Genomic DNA, 20402 nt, shown 5'->3' with positions numbered 1-20402 from the left:
CTTGACACAATTATGTCCAAATCTACAGTACCACACTGTTGGTGCTGACATCTTCAGGACAGGAATACCGGTTTACTTAACGGAGGAATAAACACACATGTTCATCATTGGTGTTTTAACCAGAACGGGGGAAAATGCACTTTATTTATTTTCGCACATGCGCAGTCATACATCTCTCATAGGGCATGACTGTACCAGTGTAAGAACACAACTCAACAACATATTAGTCCACATGCCAACACACACACAACGTCATAACTAGCCAACTCCATCACAGCTAGCTACCGTAGTCCATACACGTGCACAGACCAACATACAATTATAGACCTAGCTACGTCAAACACTAATAAGTTGTCATAATGTTCAGACAACGGGTAATCAGGGCCACAAGACTGTTACTCGCGCATTTCAAAAATATATAATAAAATGAACGGTAAGCCATCTGCAATAAAACTCACCAGAAATCCATCCTGCTAAATGGTCAATCGGTTTTGTTTACATGATATTGACATGACCTTTCAACTGTCATAAAGCGCTGTATTAAAAGGCACATGGTAGCGCTGGCGCCTTTATTTGGTTTTGCATTTTATTTTCATGGTAGTACAGAATTTGGCAGATCATGATTGATATGACATTCCAGCACAGTAGGTGGCGGCATGCACTTTAAACGTTTGTTTGTGGACCGCCATGATAGCATAGAAGAAGAAGAAGAAGTAGTAGAAGAAGAAGAAGAAGAAGGTTCTTTCTTTCAGGCGTCGTGAGGCCAGCTAGCGATTAGCCATGGATACAAAAATATCTGGGAAGAGTTTTCGCGTGAGCGACGGAGACTGGATTTGCCCTGATAAGAAGTAAGATAACGAACAAGCTACATTTTGAACAGACATGTTGTTGGAGAAGCATTCAAATAAAATGTTAGGCTTGTTGTGTCTGGCTTTCACCACATGTTAGCGAAACGTGAATTAGCTAGCTAACGTTACAAAGGACAAGGCCTAATACTAGCTATTTTAGCTACCTTGATACTAAAAAACAAAAATTACTAACGATAGTTATAGCTAGCAACAACGTATCTCGTTAGCTGTATTGTTAGCCATAACTCACTAGCTAGCCAACTAACGTTACGTGTGTGCAGCCAGTGCATATAACATCGTTTGCGAGTTTAACTCTCCTTGATGTGTGGTGCAGCTTGTTGGACAACTAACCCCGATGTTCAATGAAAGATGGATGGCTTGCAAGCACACACTAGCGACACATCCTAGTGTTGGCAAGTTAGTTAACTAACGTTAGTTATGTCAACTGGCTTAATTTTAGCCAGTGTGCCAATGATAAGTGGGGGGTAAACGTTAGATGGTGGCTCGCTATGGTTGGTCAATTATTTGTCCACTCGTCAATTTACAGTTGTACTTTAGTCATTTAGCAGAAGCTTTTATCCAGAGTGACTTACAGTATGTGAGTGCATACATTTTCATACTGGTTCCCCGTGAGAATCGAACCCATAACCCTGGCGTTGCAAGTGACATTCTCTACTAAGTGGGCCACACTGTACGATAACCTTTTCAATATCACTAATTCAAGTGGTGCAGCTAGCTAGCTAGCTAGCTAACCAATTCGTATTGAAATAAGAATTCATAGGCCCCGGGGCTTTCCTCTTCCCAGCACACAATTTTCTATTAACAAATCCGTGTACCAACATTTGACCGACCGCCTTGATTCAGTCTTATGTAGCAAAACTTGAAATTGTGTGTTTACATTGAATAAAAGCAGAGACACAGAGCTACAAAATTGTATATCATATACTTCATTTGAGTAACAATGGGAAAGTAAATTCTGCTTTGAAAGTTAAACTTGTAACCTCACTGCTGAAAAAATGGCCTTAAATTTTTTGGGGTTCCTACTGAAGAGCTCTTCATTGTGTACACCCATTCAGCATCGTTCACACCCTCTTAAACTTTAGCCCTCACCCAAGCTGACCTTTTTACTCGCCCTAGTAGAACTGGTTAGGATGTTTTCGTGTTATCCAGAGTGATGGTGACTAACTGCCACTGGCAATAATTTAATTACGCTATTTTTGCCGACGTTTACTGACACAGGACATATTTAACGGGTGTTGAGTGTTTGTAAATGAGTTATTCTGCGTTCTGGCACACTCAGATGAGTGCCCTGAAATAGGCGTAGATGGCCAAACTGAATTTATGAACGCACCCAAAATGGTTACATGCATAGTGGAGTGTTTTATTAGCTAGCTAAACAATGAACCATAATCCCAACTCATGTTACTACCCTGCATGAATCTGCAGGTCGCTAACCAACCAGGTTCAATGTTAGTTAGCTAAAACTAGCCAAGCAAATGGCTCTGAGATAGAAATAAGCTCATACCGTAACGTTGGTTGGTGAAACAGCCAGCTAACGGTACACTTGAAATGAAACCACTTTCTGTCAGTTAGAAACGTGTAATATCTGAATGTAGACTCTTACCCGTATACATCATGGATGGATGCATCTCCTGTCGGATTCCATAAATACCCTTAGTTTGAAAATGTAATCCGGAGATGGAGAAAACACCTATCATAATCAAATTCCACTGGTTTCAAAACTTGGTCCACCCGAAAATGGAGAGCAACACTTACGCAGTTTTACTACGCTTTTTTTTTTTAAATGACGCATTAGACAGGATTAACTAGCCATACTGACCAGCTCAAATAAACAGACGTGCTATATGGCAGACCAATCCAAACTCATTTCTCGGCATCTCCAGCCCACTCATTATCTCAGCCAATCATGGCAAGTGGGAACGTTGTCTTTCTGTGGCTAAACCAACTAGGCTCGTAATTTAACCTCTATGGGCTAGGTGGGACGCTAGCGTGCCACCCGTGGTGCACTCCATCAACAGCAGGTGCATTTCAAGAGCGGCAAATTTGAATCCAAATAAATGTCAAAATTCAAATTTTTCAAAAATACAACTATTTTACACCATTTGAAAGATAAACATCTCCTTAATCTAACCACGTTTTACGATTTCAAAAAGGTTTTACGGCGAAAGCATAAATTTAGAGTATGTTAGGACAGTACATTTACAAGAGTTGTGTGTAATGTTTTGTCAATTCAAAGACAGGGTCACCAAAACCATAAAACCAGCTAAAATGATGCACTAACCTTTTACAATCTCCATCAGATGACACTCCTAGGACATTATGTTAGACAATGCATGCATTTTTAGTTCTATCAAGTTCATATTTATATCCAAAAACAGCGTTTTACTATGGCATTGATGTTGAGGAAATCGTTTCCCTCCAATAACCGGCAGTCAAGTCAGCGTCACAAATTAAATAATTAAAATTAGAAAACATTGGTAAAATATTATATTGTCATTTAAAGAATTATAGATTTACATCTCTTGAACGCAATCAACTTGCCAGATTTAAAAATAACCTTACTGGGAAATCACACTTTGCAATAATCTGAGCACTGCGCCCAGAAAAATACGCGTTGCGATACAGACTAGACGTCATGTTGGGGAGATCTAAAATCGAAAATACTATGTAAATAATCCATTACCTTTGATTCTCTTCATCAGATGTCACTTCCAGGTATCACAGGTCCATAACGAATGTAGTTTTGTTCAAAAAAGCTCATCATTTATGTCCAAAAATCTCCGTCTTGTTAGCACATGATCTAAGCCAGCCGGACTTCTCGTCATGAACGAGGGGAAAAAATATATTTCCGTTCGTTCAAACATGTCAAACGTTGTATAGCATAAATCATTAGGGCCTTTTTTAACCAGAACATGAATAATATTCAAGGTGGACGAATGCATACTCTTTTATAACGTATTGGAACGAGGGTACCCAACATGAACTCGCGCGCCAGGTGTCTAATGGGACATCATCGTTCCATGGCTCTTGTTCGGTCAGATCTCCCTCCAGAAGACTCAAAACACTTTGTAAAGGCTGGTGACATCTAGTGGAAGCAATAGGAAGTGCCAAAATATTCCTAAGCCCCTGTGTTTTTCAATGGGATAGGTTTAAAGTCAATACAACACATCAGGTATCCACTTCCTGTCAGAAAATGTCTCAGGGTTTTGCCTGCCAAATGAGTTCTGTTATACTCACAGACACCATTCAAACAGTTTTAGAAACTTTAGAGTGTTTTCTATCCATATATAATAAGTATATGCATATTCTAGTTACTGGGTAGGATTAGTAACCAGATTAAATCGGGTACATTTTTTTTATCCAGACGTGCAAATGCTGCCCCCTAGCCCTAACAGGTTAACCTCTTACATCTAGACGTTCCGCTAGCGGAACACCTGCTCCAATATCCAGTGATAGGCGTGGTGCGAATTACAAATTCCTCAATAATCCCAAAACTTCCATTTTTCAAACATATGAATATTTTACACCATTTTAAAGACAAGACTCTCCTTTATCTAACCACACTGTCCGATTTCAAAAAGGCTTTACAGCGAAAGGAAAACATTAGATTATGTCAGCAGAGTACCCAGCCAGAAATAATCAGACACCCATTTTTCAAGCTAGCATATAATGTCACAAAAAACAAAACCACAGCTAAATGCAGCACTAACCTTTGATCTTCATCAGATGACACTCCTAGGACATTATGTTATACAATACATGCATGTTTTGTTCAATCAAGTTCATATTTATATCAAAAACCAGCTTTTTACATTAGCATGTGACGTTCAGAACTAGCATTCCCACTGAACACTTCCGGTGAATTTACTAAATTACTCACGATAAACGTTCACAAAAAACATAACAATTATTTTAAGAATTATAGATACAGAACTCCTTTATGCAATCGCTATGTCCGATTTTAAAATAGCTTTTCGGTGAAAGCACATTTTGCAATTTTCTGAGTAGATAGCCTGGCCATCATGGCTAGCTATTTTGACACCCACCAAGTTTGGTACTCACCAAACTCCGATTTACTATAATAAAAATGGGATTACCTTTGCTGTTCTTCGTCAGAATGCACTCCCAGGACTTCTACTTCAATAACAAATGTTGGTTTGGTTCCAAATAATCCATAGTTATATCCAAATAGCGGCGTTTTGTTCGTGCGTTCAAGACACTATCCGAAGGGTGACGCGCCCGGCGCGTTTCGTGACAAAAAATGTCAAAATTATCCATTACCGTACTTCGAAGCATGTCAAACGCTGTTTAAAATCTATTTTTATGCGATTTTTATTATTATTATTATTATTTTTTTTTTTCTCTCGTTAAAAAGCAATAATATTCCAACCGGGAGTCGTTGTTTTCGTTCAAAGACTGAAATTAAAAACATGGAGTCTCCTCGTGCCCAGTCTCATTGTTCTCAGATCGACCAGTATCCAAATGCGCTACTGTTTTTCAGCCATGGCCTGCAAAGGCATCATTCAACGTTTTGCCGCCTTCTGAGAGCCTATGGGAGCCGTAGGAAGTGTCACGTTACAGCAGAGATCCTCAATTTTCAATAATGAGAGTGTAGAAGGCCAAGGAATGGTCAGAGAGGGCACTTCCTGTAAGGAATCTTCTCAGGTTTTGACCTGCCAAATGAGTTCTGTTATACTCACAGACACCATTCAAACAGTTTTAGAAACTTTGGAGTGTTTTCTATCCAAAGCTAATAATTATATGCATATTCTAGTTTCTGGGCAGGAGTAATAATCAGATTAAATCGGGTACGTTTTTTTTATCCGGCCGTGAAAATACTGCCCCCTATCCATAACAGGTTAATAACAAAAGTGTATGCCATCTGTAAATACGAATACAATTGTTAAATTACGAGCGTAGTTGGTTTAGCCAAAGAAAAAGACAGCAACCTTCCCGCTTGCTATAATTGTCTGATATAATGAGTGGGTTGGACATGCAGAGATGAGTTCGGATTGGTCTGCCATATGGCACGCTTCTGTATATTTGAGCTGGTCAGTATGTGTAGGTAATCCTGTCTAACGTGGCTTTTTAATAAATTCACATTTTGCAATATTCTGAGTACATGGCTCGGCCATCACAGGCTAGCTAATTTGACACCCACCAAGTTTGGGGCTCACTAAACTCAGAATTACTATTAGAAAAATTTGATTACCTTTGCTGTTCTTCGTCAGAATGCACTCCCAGGACTTCTACTTCAACAACAAATGTTGTTTTGGTTCCAAATAATCCATAGTTATATCCCAATACCTCCGTTTTGTTCGTGTGTTCAGGTCACTATCCGAAGGGTAACGCGTGAGCGCATTTCGTGACAAAAAATGTCTAAATATTCCATTACCGTACTTAGAAGCATTTCAAATGCTGTTTAAAATCAATTTTTATGCTATTTTTCTCGTAAAATAGCAATAATATTCCAACCGGGCAACGTTGTATTCATTCAAAAGAGAAAGAAAAACATGGCAAGTTCTCGTGACCAAGACTGGAGATGCGCTCTCCAGTCTCACTGTCCCCAGGCTGACCACTTACAAACTCTGCTCCTATACTTTGCCCAGAGACAGCAGACACCCCATTCCACTTTCTGGCGGCTTTAGAGAGCCAATGGAAGCCTTAGAAAGTGTCACCTTACAGCACAGATGCTGTAATTTCGATAGAGATGTAACAGAAGGACAACAAATGGTCAGACAGGGCACTTCCTGCATGGAATTTTCTCACGTTTTGGCCTGTCATATGAGTTCTGTTATACTCAGACACCATTCAAACACTTTTAGAAACTTTAGTGTTTTCTATCCAAATCTACTAATTATATGCATATTCTAGTTTCTGGGCAGGAGTAGTAACCACATTAAATCGGGTATGTTTTTTATCCGGCTGTGAAAATACTGCCCCCTATCCCAAAGAAGTTAACTTATCAGAAGCTTCTAAAGCCATGACATAATTTTCTGGAATTTTCCAAGTTGTTTAAAGGCACAGTCAATTTATTGTATGTACACTTCTGACCCACTGGAATTGTGATACAGTGAATTATAAGTGAAATCGGTCTGTAAACAATTGTTGGAAACAGTACTTGTGTCATGCACAAAGTAGATGTCCTAACCGACTTGCCAAAACTGTAGTTTGTTAACAAGAAATTTGTGGAGTGGTTGAAAAACGAGTGTTTTAATGACTACAACCTCAGTGTATGTTAACTTCCGACTTAAACTGTATATAGGGCATCAGCCTGTAATGTGCTAATGATAGCTGTTTTTAAGTCTCTCGGTCCCAGCTTTGATGCACCTATACTGACCTTACAGGTGACAACCTCGTGAAGCTGGTTGAGATAATTCCAAGAGTGTGCAATGCTTTTATCAAAGCAAAGGTTGGCTACTTTGAAGAATCTCAAATTGAACAACTATCTAGATTTGTTGATGTCTTTTTTTTTCTTTTTCTTTTTTTGTGTGGGGGGTTTACTTCATGATTCCATATGTGTTATTTCAGAGTTTTAATGTCTTCACTGTTATTATACAATGTAGAAAGTAGTAAAAATAAAAACCCTTGAATGAGGTGTCCAAATTTGACTGGTACTGAGCTGTGTGTTTGTGCACACTGTTCTAAAGTTTGGGGTTACTTAGAAATGTCCTTGTTTTTGAAAGAAAAGCTATTGTTCCATTAAAATACCATCAAATTGATCAGAAATACAGTGTAGATGTTATTAATGTTGTAAATGACTATTGTAGCTGGAAACGACTGATTAGAAAAATATGGAATATCTACATAGGCGTACTGAGGCCCATTATCAGCAACCATCACTCCTGTGTTCCAATGGCACGCTGTTAGCTAATCCAAGTTTGTCATTTTAAAAGGCTAATTGATCATTAGAAAATTATTTTGCAATTATGTTAGCACAGCTGAATTTAAGCTAATTAAAGAAGCAATAAAACTCGCCTTCTTTAGACTAGTTGAGTATCTGGATCATCAGCATTTGGGTTTGATTACAGGCTCAAAATGGCCAGAAACAAAGACCTTTCTTCTGAAACTCGTCAGTCTATTCTTGTTCTGAGAAATGAAGGCTATTCCATGAGAGAAATTGTCAAGAAACTGAAGATCTCGTACAACGCTGTGTACTAATCCCTTCACAGAACAGTGCAAACTGGCTCTAACCAGAATAGAAAGAATGGGAGGCCCCGGTGCTCAACTGAGCAAGAGGACAAGTACATTAGTGTCTAGTTTGAGAAACGGATGCCTCACAAGTCCTCAACTGGCAGCTTCATTAAATAGTACCCGCAAAACACCAGTCTCAACGTCAACACTGAAGAGGCGACTCCGGGATGCTGGCTTCTAGGCAGGAGTTTATGATCAAATAGCCTTTTAAAATGAAAGCCTTGGATTTGTTAACACAACGTGCCATTGGAACACAGGAGTGATTGTTGCTGATAATGGGCCTCTGTATAAGCCTTTGTAGATGTTCCATTAAAAATCTCCCATTTCCAGCTACTATAGTCATTAACAATATCTACACTTTCTAATCAATTTGATGGTATTTTAATGGACAAAAAATGTGCTTCTTTCAAAAACAAGGACATTTGTAAGTGATCCCAAACTTTTGAATTTTTTTTTTTTTCTTCTTACTGGCTTCAGATCCAGTAAACCCCTGCATTACTATGGCCTCAAGGAGTTTGTTGATTGACATTCTGTGTTTCAAAATGCAGAAGTATCGATCCAAAATAAATGGCTTCACTGTCCTAACGATGAGTTGTCTCTGTACAGTAAAATAATTGTTGTATTGTGCTTTATGTAGGGTGTCCAAAAACGCAGGAACATTTTACCCATTGTTCAAAAGAGTTGTTTTTGATTGGACATATGCTCATTTTGACACATTCTTTTCCTCTAGGTGTGGAAATGTGAACTTTGCAAGAAGAACAAGCTGTAATAGATGTGGCAGTGGTAAGTTATATCTCTATATGACCCAGTACTACAGTTACTACCCTGTCATGACTCATTACACTTAATCGCTCCACAAATGTACAATCGTTTGGTTGGAGGAATAAGGTTCATTGTGATGAGACTTAGTTGTAAACGCTGGTTCTCTTGATGTCAGTCAGCCTGTAAAGAGATCTGTGAGTCCATCAGAAAAGTAACCACTGACAATTCATGTGTTAGGCGGTATCAAGGAATAACATGACCAGGATTTGTTTCACTGACTTCGGAGTCAAAGGAATGTCACACCAATGTGAATCCCTATCTATCCGAAACAGAAAAGACAACGGAGGCAAAGATGATGAAAGCAGGAGGGACAGAGATTGGCAAAACCCTGGCTGAGAAGAGTCGGGGCCTCTTTAGTGCAAACGATTGGCAGTGTAAAACGTAAGTGACTAGCTAACTCTTCATTAAACTTTGACTCGTGCATGGTGGATCTTGACACAGGTTATGCTTTGACTGTGTCTGATAAGCACATGATTGTATGCCTTTTTAATATATAGCTGCGGCAATGTGAACTGGGCCAGGAGGTCTGAGTGCAACATGTGTAACACACCTAAATATGCCAAGCTCGAGGAGAGAACAGGTACATTACACAACACTGCCCGAGAAGTTTTTTGTCATGTTTTGAAATGCATTGCCTCCTTGGATATTCCAAGTTAATTCTTAATTCCATTGCCCTTTCCTGTTATCAGGATATGGTGGAGGATTCAATGAGAGGGAGAATGTGGAGTACATTGACCGAGAGGAATCTGATGGAGAATACGACGAGGTGAATCTCTTAAACTACACTATGGGCTTATAACTGTCAAGTAATACTGGTTTATGATTTGGTATACTTTAGACAACAATGTATGTTGCCATTCCGTTTACACTAATACTTTTGGATTTCAATATCTGCCAGTTTGGGAGGAAAAAAAAAAAGTACCGTGGGAAACCTGGTAGCAGGTCTTCCTCGAAGGAGAGTGAAAAGAAGGCGGAACCAGTGAAACCAGAAGAGGAGGAGGAGGAGGATGACGACGAAGAGGAAGGAGACCTTTCAAAATACAAACTAGATGTGAGGACATGGTCCCTGAGATGGGGAAATAAAATGCAACCTGTGCTCCGCGTTAACTGAACAAGTTTGGGGGCAATATGGCTCTTTTCCATAGCTTAACATTCTTGTCCAATATCAGTATGTAGCACAATGTGGAGAACCCACATATCATCAGAAAGCTCGCCACACGAGTTGTTAATAGGCCATATTGCAGTAAAATATTGTGCAACGTTAAAGGAAAATGTGCTTCGTATTGGTCACTTTCAGAGAGGACCTCAGTTACGAACAGGGATGGAAGTGTCCATAACCTTAAAGTTAAAAATATAATTTGTACCTAGTTAGCACCATAACGCTATATTTTGAAACCGTGATCTCTGGTTCCCCAGGACGACGATGACGACGATGATGATGATGATGATGATGATGCGGACTTGTCAAAGTACGATCTGGATGCCAGTGGTGATGAGGGGGAGAAGGACAAGCCAGTCGCAATAAAGGATAGCACCCCGGGGTCTTCACAATCCTCCTCGGGCTCCTCCAGCTCTCGGTCCAGGTCCAGGTAAAAGGGTACAGGTCAAGGGTAACTCCAGGCAAAATGTCAGTATCAGCTCAATATTCCTTATAACCTATTGATCCTCATGAATTATGTACTTTTGTGCAACTTTTTTTCTCCTGTTTTGTCTTTTAAGTGATTCAGTATGTGTGTGGGTTTATCCCCTAATCGTAATGTGAAAAAGGGTACTTGTGTTTATTTGTACACTGAACAAAAATCTAAACGCAACAATTTCTAAGATTTTACTGAGTTACAGTTCATATAAGGAAATGGCCATTTAAATAAATTCATTAGTCCCAAATCTATGGATTTCACATGACTGGGAATACAGATACCTTTTAATTAAAAAAAGAATAGGTTGGGCGTTGATCAGAAAACCAGTCAGCATCTAGTGTGACCACCATTTGCCTCATGCAGGGTGATGCAACTTCTTCACATAGAGTTGATTGTGGCCTGTGGAATGTTGTCTCACTTCTCTTCAATGGCTGTGCCAAGTTTCTGGATATTGGTGGGAACTGGGACACGCTGTTGATCCAGAACATGCCAAACATGCTCAATGGGCCACATGTCTACTGAGTATGCAGGCCATGGAAGAACTGGGACGTTTCCAGGAGTTGTATACAGATCCTTGTGACATGGGGCCTTGCATTATCATGCTGAAACATGAGGTGATGGTGGCGGATGAATGGCACAACAATGGGCTTCATGATCTCGTCACGGTTTCTCTGTGCATTCAAATTGCCATTGATAAAATGCAGTTGTTTGTTGTCCATATCTTATGTCTGCCCATACATAACCCCACCGCCACCATGGGGCATTCTGTTAACGACGTTGAAATCAGTAAACCGCTCAACCTACACGACACCATACACGCTGTTTGCCATCTGCCCGGTACAGTTGAAACTGGCATCCATCCGTGAAGAACACACTTCTCAAATGCATTTACCCACTGAAGTTGGTTACGATGCCGAACCGCAGTCTGGTCAAGACCCTGGTGAGGACGACAAGATTAACTTCTCTGAGTTGGTTTCTGACAGTTTGTGCAGAAATTCTTTGTTGTACAAACTCTCATCAGCTGTCGGGTGACTTGTCTCAGACAATCCCGCAGGTGAAGCCGGATGTGGAGGTCCTGGGCTGGCGTGGTTATACGTGGTCTTAGGTTTAGGCTGGTTGAATGTACTGCCAAATTCTCTAAAATGCTGGAGAAATTAACAAATTCTTTGGCAACAGCTCTGGTGGAAATATCTGCAGTCAGCATGCCAATTGCACGCTCCCTCAACTTGTGTAGCATTATGTTGTGACACAACTGCAAATTTGAGTGTCCCCAGCACAAGGTGCACCTGTGTATGATCATGCTGTTTTAATCCGTCTTGATAGTCCATCCACCTGACAGGTGTGGCATATCTTGACAAAGGAGAAATGCTCACTAACAAGGATGTAAAAAAAATAAATGTGTTCGCAAAATTTGAGAAACTTTGTGTGTATGGAACATTTCTGGAATATTTTTCAGCTCATGAAACATGGGACCAACACTACATGTTGCGTTTATATTTTTATTAAGTATAATCTGTTTTTTGTAATTTGTTTCAACTAATGTTTTCAGATATGTTATTGATTTCTGTATTGCTGTCAATTGGTTACAAAGTGAAGGTCACTGCCATGACTTAAGTGGACACAACAATGTAAGATGGCGTATGATATCAAAAGGGGGGGGGGCTGGGCATATTCACAAGTGTGCATCTTTTCATGCTTTAGAATGGTTGGTTAATGCTGGCCAGTTTAATACTTGGTTTATTGTTGATTGACCTTTTTATGTTAGCTTGACTCAGCTGCTTTTTTTAAAAGGTTGAATCCCTTGTATTGTCAGTTTTAGATGTTTTTCAGTTGCTTTGTCACATGGTCCAAAGTAGCCAGTGATCATTGGTTTATGTGCACATTAAGGTGTGCAACATTGATCTATTTTGCCATTGATGGACTGTTACACAATGTATGATAGATGTAACTTGTTTGTTTTCATCTATGTGCATGCCCCTTGTTTTTCACTCGTTAGAAAATATTGTTACATTTCTTGTTTTCTGTTTTTCAGATCCCAATCTAGAAGCTCATCCAGTTCCAGATCTCGCTCCAGTTCCCAAGAGCGAGGCCGGTCTCGCAGGTCCAACTCCAGGTGAATGAGGTGACATGCACTCTCCTTAGGAGAGAGTGTATGTGACTGGGCAGAATGTTCCAGAAACCATATTGGCCTATTTAAAGTGTAGAAGAGGCTGCGCATTGACCTCAAATTCTACAGTTTCTGCTTATACGGTTCCTTCCTTGGATGTCCCCAATTTAATTATGGAAAGTGTCACAATATAATGACAAGTTTGTCCCTGTTTATGAATTTATTTGTCATGTTAAATCAACTATTTCTATGTCCGTTGGTCTTTTTCATATCCATTTTAAGGCCGTGTCCCCTTTGTTTCACTTGCTGTGCATTCAGAAAGTATTCAGACCCTCTTGACTTTTTCCACATCTTGTTACGTTACAGCCTTATTCTAAAATGGATTAAATTTGTTTTTTTCCTCAATCTACACTCAATACCCCACAATGACACAGCAAAAATAGGTTGTTAGAAAATGTACGAAAAATAAACTGAAATATCACATTTACATAAGTATTCAGGCCCTTATTAAGTACTTTGTTGAAGCACCTTTGGCAGCGATTACAGCCTAGAGTCTTGGGTATGACGCAACAAGCTTGGCACACCTGTATTTGGGGAGGTTCTCCCATTCTTCTCTGCTGATCCTCTCAAGCTCTGTCAGGATGGAAGGGGAGCGTCGATGGACAGCTATTTTCAGGTCTCTCCAGAGATGTTAGATTGGCTTCAAGTCCGAGGTCTGGCTAGACCATTCAAGGACATTCAGAGACTTGTCCCGAAGCCATTCCTGCGTTGTCTTGGCTGTGTGCTTAGGGTTGTTGTCCTGTTGGAAGCTGAACCTTCCAACATGTCCTGATTGCTCTGGAGCAGGTTTTCATCAAGGATCTCTTTATTTTTATTTAAAAAATGTTTTATACACATTTAACCTTTTAACTAGGCAAGTCAGTTAAGAACAAATTCTTATTTACAATGACAGCCTACACCGGCCAATTGTGCACCGCCCTATGGGACTCCAAATCACGGCCGGTTGTGTTACAGCCTGGATTCAAACCAGGGTGTCTGTAGTGATGCCTCTAGCACTGAGATGCAGTGCCTTAGACTGCTGCATCACTCAGGAGCCCTGTACTTTGCTCTGTTCATATTTCCCTCAATCCTGACTAATCTCCCAGTCCCTGCTGCTGAAAAACATCCCCACAGCATGTTGCCACCACCATGCTTCACCATCTTGGTGGTTCAAAACTTCTTCCGTTTTAAGAATGATGGAGGCCACTGCGTTTTTGGGGCCCTTCAATGCTGCAGATTTTTTTTTTTTGGTACCCTTCCCCAGATCTGTGCCTCGACACAATCCTGTCTCGGAACTCTACGGACAATTCCTTCGACATCATGGTTTGGTTTGTCCTCTGACATGCACTGTCAACTCTGGGACCTTATCTAGACAGGTTTGTGCCCTTCCAAATAATGTCCAATCAATTGTATTTACCACAGGTGGACTCCAGTCAAGTTGTAGAAATGTCTCAAGGATGAACAATGGGAACAGGATGCACCTGAGCTCAATTTCGAGTCTCATAGCAAAGTCTGAATACTTATGTAAATAAGGTATTTCTGTTTTATGAATTTGCAAACATTTAAAAAAAACTGTTCGCTTTGTCGTTGTGGGTTATTGTGTATAGATTGAAAATTTGTTTAATCAATTTTAGAATAGGGCTGTAACGTGAAGTTAAGGGGTCTGAATACTTTCCGAATGCACTGTACCTGGTTCATTATTGTTTTTGCCTCACTGATTGCTTGATTTATCTCTACAAAAGATCCAGCTCTAGGTCTGGAAAGGCCTCTTCTCCCAGGAAGAGGACTCGCTCGCCCTCCTCCTCGCCAGAGAGAGAAAAGAAGCGTAGTCGCTCCAGGTCCTCATCTGGAGAGAGGAAAAAAAGGCGCTCTAGATCACGATCGTCCGAAAGGTTTGGGTTTCTGTGGAATACCGCAAAATGGTGTACTGAATATTAGCCTTGCCATCTACTACATCTACCCTTTTCACTACGCGAGTCAAGATTTTGATGTGACTTACTTACCTTAATGCTGTAATATCAGGTGCATGTGCTGATTTTAAGCCTTAGTTAGAGGGTCGTGCCTGTCCACCCTACTCACCTCTCTGGTATTTTGTTTCGTTTCAGGCGCCGTGGCCAGTCCTCTGGATCTTCCCATTCTGGCTCAAGTTCAAAACAGAAATAAGTTTAAAGCAGCCCGTAAAACGGGAAAAAGGAAACTTAATGCCAGTGAATGATGTTTAAAAAAAGAAAAGAAAAAAGAAACAGGACAGATCTGTTCATTATGCTGTTCATTTTACCAGAGCTTTGCAGTACACAACAAATATTTTCCTTAAAAAAAAAGAAAATGGTGACATGTCTCTTTTTACCATTCATTACATGCTGCCTTTTTAGAGCTCACTAAGCTCCCTGTCTGTATCAAGTGTGTAACTTTAGGTGTTCAATAGGCTTATGGTGTCTGGTCCTTTTTTGTTGTTGAGAAACAGAATAATATTGTGAAGAGGCAACATCCAATTTTAATCCAAACTGCACAATATCATGGCAGGATACATTTTAATCCAGTCATTGTTAGGTTTTGAGTAATGAAAATAGCATAGAATGAACTTTAATTTTTTACCAAGGATGTTTTACAGATGTTGGTCTTAACCCCTGATTTTCAGTGATTCAGGAACATTCTTGTGTGTGAAATTGTATAAGGGAGGCAAAAATGACCAACTCAGGTCTGTATAACCATCATCTTGAAATATCTATTGTGTTCACCAATAAGCTTGCTAAACTAATTTGATGTACTGTTAAGTCTTTTCTATGTTTTGAGGTAAAGTGAAGGTAAGTATTTTTCTTTACTTTCTGATATTTCTTGTTTTAAATAAGTGCAAGGTATTCCAATGGTGTTTTAGGTTTAGGAAATAACCCTAAATGATTTGGCGCTGACAGTTGTTAGGCCACCAATGACAGTTGAGGTAAAACTAAGTATATGTCTTACAGTAATTCATGTTTAGGGCCTATAAAATCACTACTCAACTTTGGTAAGTGTGTATGTGAAACTCATAACAGGTTTTCATGAAATTACTTTTTCTATTGTGAAAGCTAAAATCTTTTTGCTTTGTTTCTCTGCTCTGTTGTATACTCAAACAGTTCATGATTACTGTGCAGTAAGGATTAATTTAAAAACATATTTTTTCTCTTCAAAATGACAGTATCAATAGAATGTGTTAAGATCTCTAAAAATAAACTGAAATGTAAGCAGCATGAATAAAATCCTGTCAATCATTGCTGTGCTATTTTCAAATGCAAAACTCACGAGGTATGAATGTCAGGAGACCATTTTTAAATGACAGTGTGCCCTATCTAGGCCTGTGTAAACGTAATATGGTGGGAAATGTATCTCCGGTCACAGGTGACTGAGCGTGTGATGTGATCCATGATGCACGCCGATGCATCATCGTGGGGATAGTATGCAAATTATTGGAGCTTTCAAGACAACTGGGGGGGAGAGAAAGAGTTCAAATCACGACGTCAGTGATCTTCAGGATTGGAAAGTCAGCGCTCTAGAAAGATGCCTGAGATTCCGAGTTGGATGACGTCAAAAGTCTGAGGATTTCCCAGTTTTGAACCCCAACTGTCCATGAATTTCAAATGCTACCCTCTACTGACCTTGAGGTCACTACTATAATCAAAGCACATGTTACGGATTAATCATTTTATTGACGTTCAGTCTTGTCTTTAGGTGGCACTTAAAATACTAGCAGACTAAATTATGGAGCCCACTGTTAATTTTCAGACCAAATAATATCGTCCAGGAGGCTATGTAGAAACGCACTTCAGGGTTAGGAATCTGGGTTTACAGGAAATGTTGAATATCACGATTCTACTTTAAATCCAGGAAGCAGCCAATCCTACTTGCCATTCACCAGATTTTCATTAATTATATCAAAATAGATTCGGTACTTACCAAAGAGTTTTGCTTAGCAACTATTGTCATTACTGCTGTTACACCTGGGATGTACTTCAAAAAAATGTCTAAATAAAAAGTTGCATGCAACTGAAAAAATGCCTTGTCTGGAAAGAATATTGTTTTTGACCAAGTGCGTATGCGCCAAGTCCATCTATTACTCACCTACAATATTAAGAATTGAATTAAAATACACAAAATAAAGCTCATCTAGAAATATACAATCACTTAAAAACGTACTCTATATTGTCTACTTAATCTACTTGCATGAAATATTGCATTACGTGTAGCGTGGATGAAACAACAGATTCGTGTTGCGTTTATATACTGTTGTAGGTGATTCAAATCAATTACCTTTCCTACTGCTAAATCAGCCGACCTGTGCGTGGCAGTAATGAGGGATTTTATTGGAGGTGCAGAAGAGATGGATTTGGCACAGCACACTTGGTCAATAACAATACTTCTTTCCAGACATTTTTTTTTGGTTGCATGCAACTTTTTTATTTAGACCTTTTTTGGAAGTACATGACGGCAGTAATGATAGTTGCTCAGTGAAACTCCATTCTTTGATAAATACCGAACATATTTTGACATTAAGCTTGAAAAGCTGGTGCATGGCAAATTGAATGGCTGCTTCCTGGGCTTAAAGGAGAATTGCCATATTCAACATCTCCGCTAAACCCAGATTCTGGTTCATTTTCAGGGCAGAAAATGGTGTTAAACTGCACTGTGAAGGATATAGTTGCTTCATTTTGTTAAATGCAATAACTAGGCCTAGGCTTGCCTATGGCTCTGGAGTATCCTAGGTCAGTGATTTTCAACCATTGGACCAAGTGGCCTCGGGACCTTTTTTAAGAAATATCAGCAGCAAGGCCAAAATGTCTCATTTAATGCAAGAACTGACTGGCATAGTGTAATTTCATATTTTGTGTGAACAATTAGCACACATTTTGCTGGGGTGTCCTGGATTATTTGAAAGCTTTTCAGAGAAACCCAGAAGGGATCAGAACACTTAGTCCAGGTGAGATCAATCATGGGCTTATCAAAGCCGTTGATAGCCTATATTATATTTAAGGCATAGCTGCCTACTAGTATATGCTAGTAACATGAATTAAAAATAATGTATTCAATGAATAACCCTTGTCCAGCTGCCAAAATTTTCCTGCATGAGTCAAGTGTTGAAAGATAGGCCTGCCTCTTGTGCTTTAAAAGGTCTGATGCACTTTAATGCACAGTCACTTTGCAGATAAGTCTTGGTGATGCCAGCAGTGTCGGGGAAGCTACTCTGAAAATATAGTTTAACAATTACTTCACACTGGAAAAAGTTAATCTAAATGTAAGCTACCCTTAAGAAAATAAAGTTTATTAAGTGACTCACTACCTAAATGACATAAATTATATCTAAATCTGAAATGTCATACTACTACCAATTGCAAGAGCAAATCCAATCACTCTGGAGTCAATGTTAACCAAATGTGTAATTTAGCATAGACTCAAACTATATTTCAAGTGAGAATTGGGCAGGTCTGACGCTGAAAATAATTCTTACCTACTTCACACATTTTCTTTTCGCAACAAAGGTAGTGCATTTACAGTAGGCCTATTTACCTATACAATTACATAGACAAATGAATGTTAATCGTTTATTTACAAATTCTCTCCTGGTTTTGGTGCTGGTCCCGCCCTAAAGCAAGACGGATTGTGCAGTATGGCTGCATTTGTGCTGTATTCCATCCGAACAATCACTCCATCTGATTTGGCTGTGATTTAAGTTCAGTAGGACCTCCCCCACAGGACACTTTGCGTTGGACTATATTGGAAATCAAAACCTAAACAAAATGCGCGTCCCTGTGAAATTTTTTTCTTCTTCAAGATCTGGCCAATTTAAATTGCCAGAATAATTTTTTTAAGAAGATATGTATTTTTTATTATTGTTATTTCTGGGTAATTTGATATGCATCACTGTTCCTTTGTACGTAGGCATCGAATTGAGCGTATGCTGCGCAGGCTCACTGGTTTGCAAACCTAATGGATGGGTCGTGCTCATTGATGTGTAGATCTGATGCAGTTGCTACCTCAGACTATGAGCCCAGCTAGTGTTGCAAATGAGGTATGTAGTCCACCAGATGGCCACGGGGAGGAGCAATATATCTATAAACCCATACAGTTTTTGGCTGAATAAACCCTAAACCTAACCCTAGGTAAAATCGAATCAAATTATATTGGTCACATACACATTTAGCAAATGTTATTGCGGGTGTAGGAACACAAGCATTTCGCTATCTCAAACAGTGCAGTAATATCTAACAATTCACAACAATACACACATCTAAAGTAAAAGAATGGAGTTAAGAAATATATAAATATTAGGATGAGCAATGTCAGTGGCATTGACTAAAATAGGGTAGAATACAGTACATATGAAATTAATAAGGCATTATTATAAACATTATTAAAGTGACTAGTGTTCCATGTCTATGTATATAGGTCAACAGCCTCTAAGGTGCAGGGTTGAGTAGTGGGGTGGTAGCCGGCTAGTGATGGCTATTTAAAAGTCTTATGGCCTTGAGAGACTGATAAACAGCTTCTCTCGGTCCCAGCTTTGATACATCTGTACTGACCTCGCCTTCTGGATGGTAGCGGGGTGAACAGGCAGTGGCTCGGGTGGTTGAAGTCCTTGATGATTTTTTTGGCCTTCCTGTGACATCAGCTGCTGTTAGTGTCCTGGAAAGCAGGCAGTGTGCCCCCGGTGACGCGTTGGGCAGACCGCACCAGACTGTTGTGGGCTGTGCAGTTCCTGTACCAGGCGGTGATACAGCCCGACAGGATGCTCTCAATTGTGCATCTGTAAACGTTTGTGAGGGTCTTAGGGGCCAAGCCAAATTTCTTCAGCCTTCTGAGGTTGAAGAGACGCTGTTGCACCTTCACCACACTGTCTGTGTGGGGGGACCATTTGAGATCGTCGGTGATGTGTATGCCAAGGAACTTGAAGCTTTTCACCTTCTCCACTGCAGTCCCATCGATGTGGATAGGGGCGTGCTCTCTCTGCTGTTTCCTGAAGTCCACGATCAGCTCCTTCGTTTTGTTGACGTTGAGGAAGAGGTTATGTTCCTGGCACCACTCCACCTGGGCCCTCACCTCCCTGTAGGCTGTCGTTGTCCTTGTTGGTAATCAGTTCAGTCGATAATCAATTGCTGTGTTGTCTGCAAACTTGATGATTGAGTTGGAGGCATGCATGGCCACGCAGTCATCAGTGAACAGGGAATACAGGAAGGGGCTGAGCATGCACCCTTGTGGGGCTCGTGTGTTGAGGATCAGCAAAATGGTGTTTCCTACCTTCCCCACCTGGGGGTGGCCGGTCAGGAAGTCCAGGACCCAGTTGCACAGGGCGGGCTTCAGACCCAGGGCCCTGAGCTTAATAATGAGCAGGGAGGGTGAGCTATAGTCAATTAACAGCATTCTTACATAGGTATTCCTCTTGTCCAAATGGGATAGGGCAGTGCGATGGAGATTGCATCGTCTGTGGATCTATTGGGGCGGTATGCAAATGGAAGTGGATCTAGGGTGTCAGGTAAGGTACAGATGATAGTCATTTAGTTCAGTTACCTTTTAGCCTCTCAAAGCACTTCATGATGACAGAAGTGAGTGCTACGGGGCGATAGTCATTTAGTTCAGTTACCTTTGCTTTCTTGAGTACAGGAACAATGCTGGACATCTTGAAGCAAGTGTGGACAGCAGACTGGGATAAGGAGAGATTGAATATGTTCGTAAACACACCAGCCAGCTGGTCTGCGCATGCTCTGA

At 40.2% G+C, this 20402-nt stretch overlaps 1 protein-coding gene across 2 annotated transcripts; it reads left to right on the top strand.

Annotated features, from left to right (window-relative positions):
• Positions 1–615: 615 nt before the first annotated feature.
• zranb2 (zinc finger, RAN-binding domain containing 2) lies at positions 616–15918 on the top strand. 2 transcript variants are annotated; one of them, XM_014168661.2, is made up of 10 exons: positions 616–848; positions 8794–8846; positions 9158–9266; positions 9383–9465; positions 9575–9651; positions 9784–9936; positions 10302–10474; positions 12555–12635; positions 14411–14560; positions 14774–15918. In XM_014168661.2, the coding sequence occupies exons 1-10, from the start codon at positions 781–783 to the stop codon at positions 14829–14831; spliced, it is 1005 nt and encodes a 334-aa protein (XP_014024136.2). In that variant the 5' UTR covers positions 616–780; the 3' UTR covers positions 14832–15918. The 2 variants fall into 2 exon arrangements, with proteins under 2 accessions (XP_014024136.2, XP_045562010.1); XM_045706054.1 differs by having other exon boundaries at positions 733–848; positions 9063–9266.
• The last annotated feature ends 4484 nt before the right edge of the window (positions 15919–20402 follow it).

Source organism: Salmo salar, chromosome ssa23 (genome assembly GCF_905237065.1).
Source record: "Salmo salar chromosome ssa23, Ssal_v3.1, whole genome shotgun sequence".
Classification (NCBI taxonomy): Eukaryota; Metazoa; Chordata; class Actinopteri; order Salmoniformes; family Salmonidae; genus Salmo; species Salmo salar.
Note: the sequence above shows the minus strand (reverse complement) of the source record. Positions and strands in the feature narration are given on the sequence as shown.

Excerpts from the sequence above, each read along its gene's own strand:
- zranb2 (XM_014168661.2), top strand. The coding sequence starts at position 781 with ATGGATACAAAAATATCTGGGAAGAGTTTTCGCGTGAGCGACGGAGAC. Across the intron at positions 8,847-9,157 it reads CTGTAATAGATGTGGCAGTG|AAAAGACAACGGAGGCAAAG; the intron begins GTAAGTTATATC and ends TATCCGAAACAG. Across the intron at positions 14,561-14,773 it reads AGATCACGATCGTCCGAAAG|GCGCCGTGGCCAGTCCTCTG; the intron begins GTTTGGGTTTCT and ends GTTTCGTTTCAG.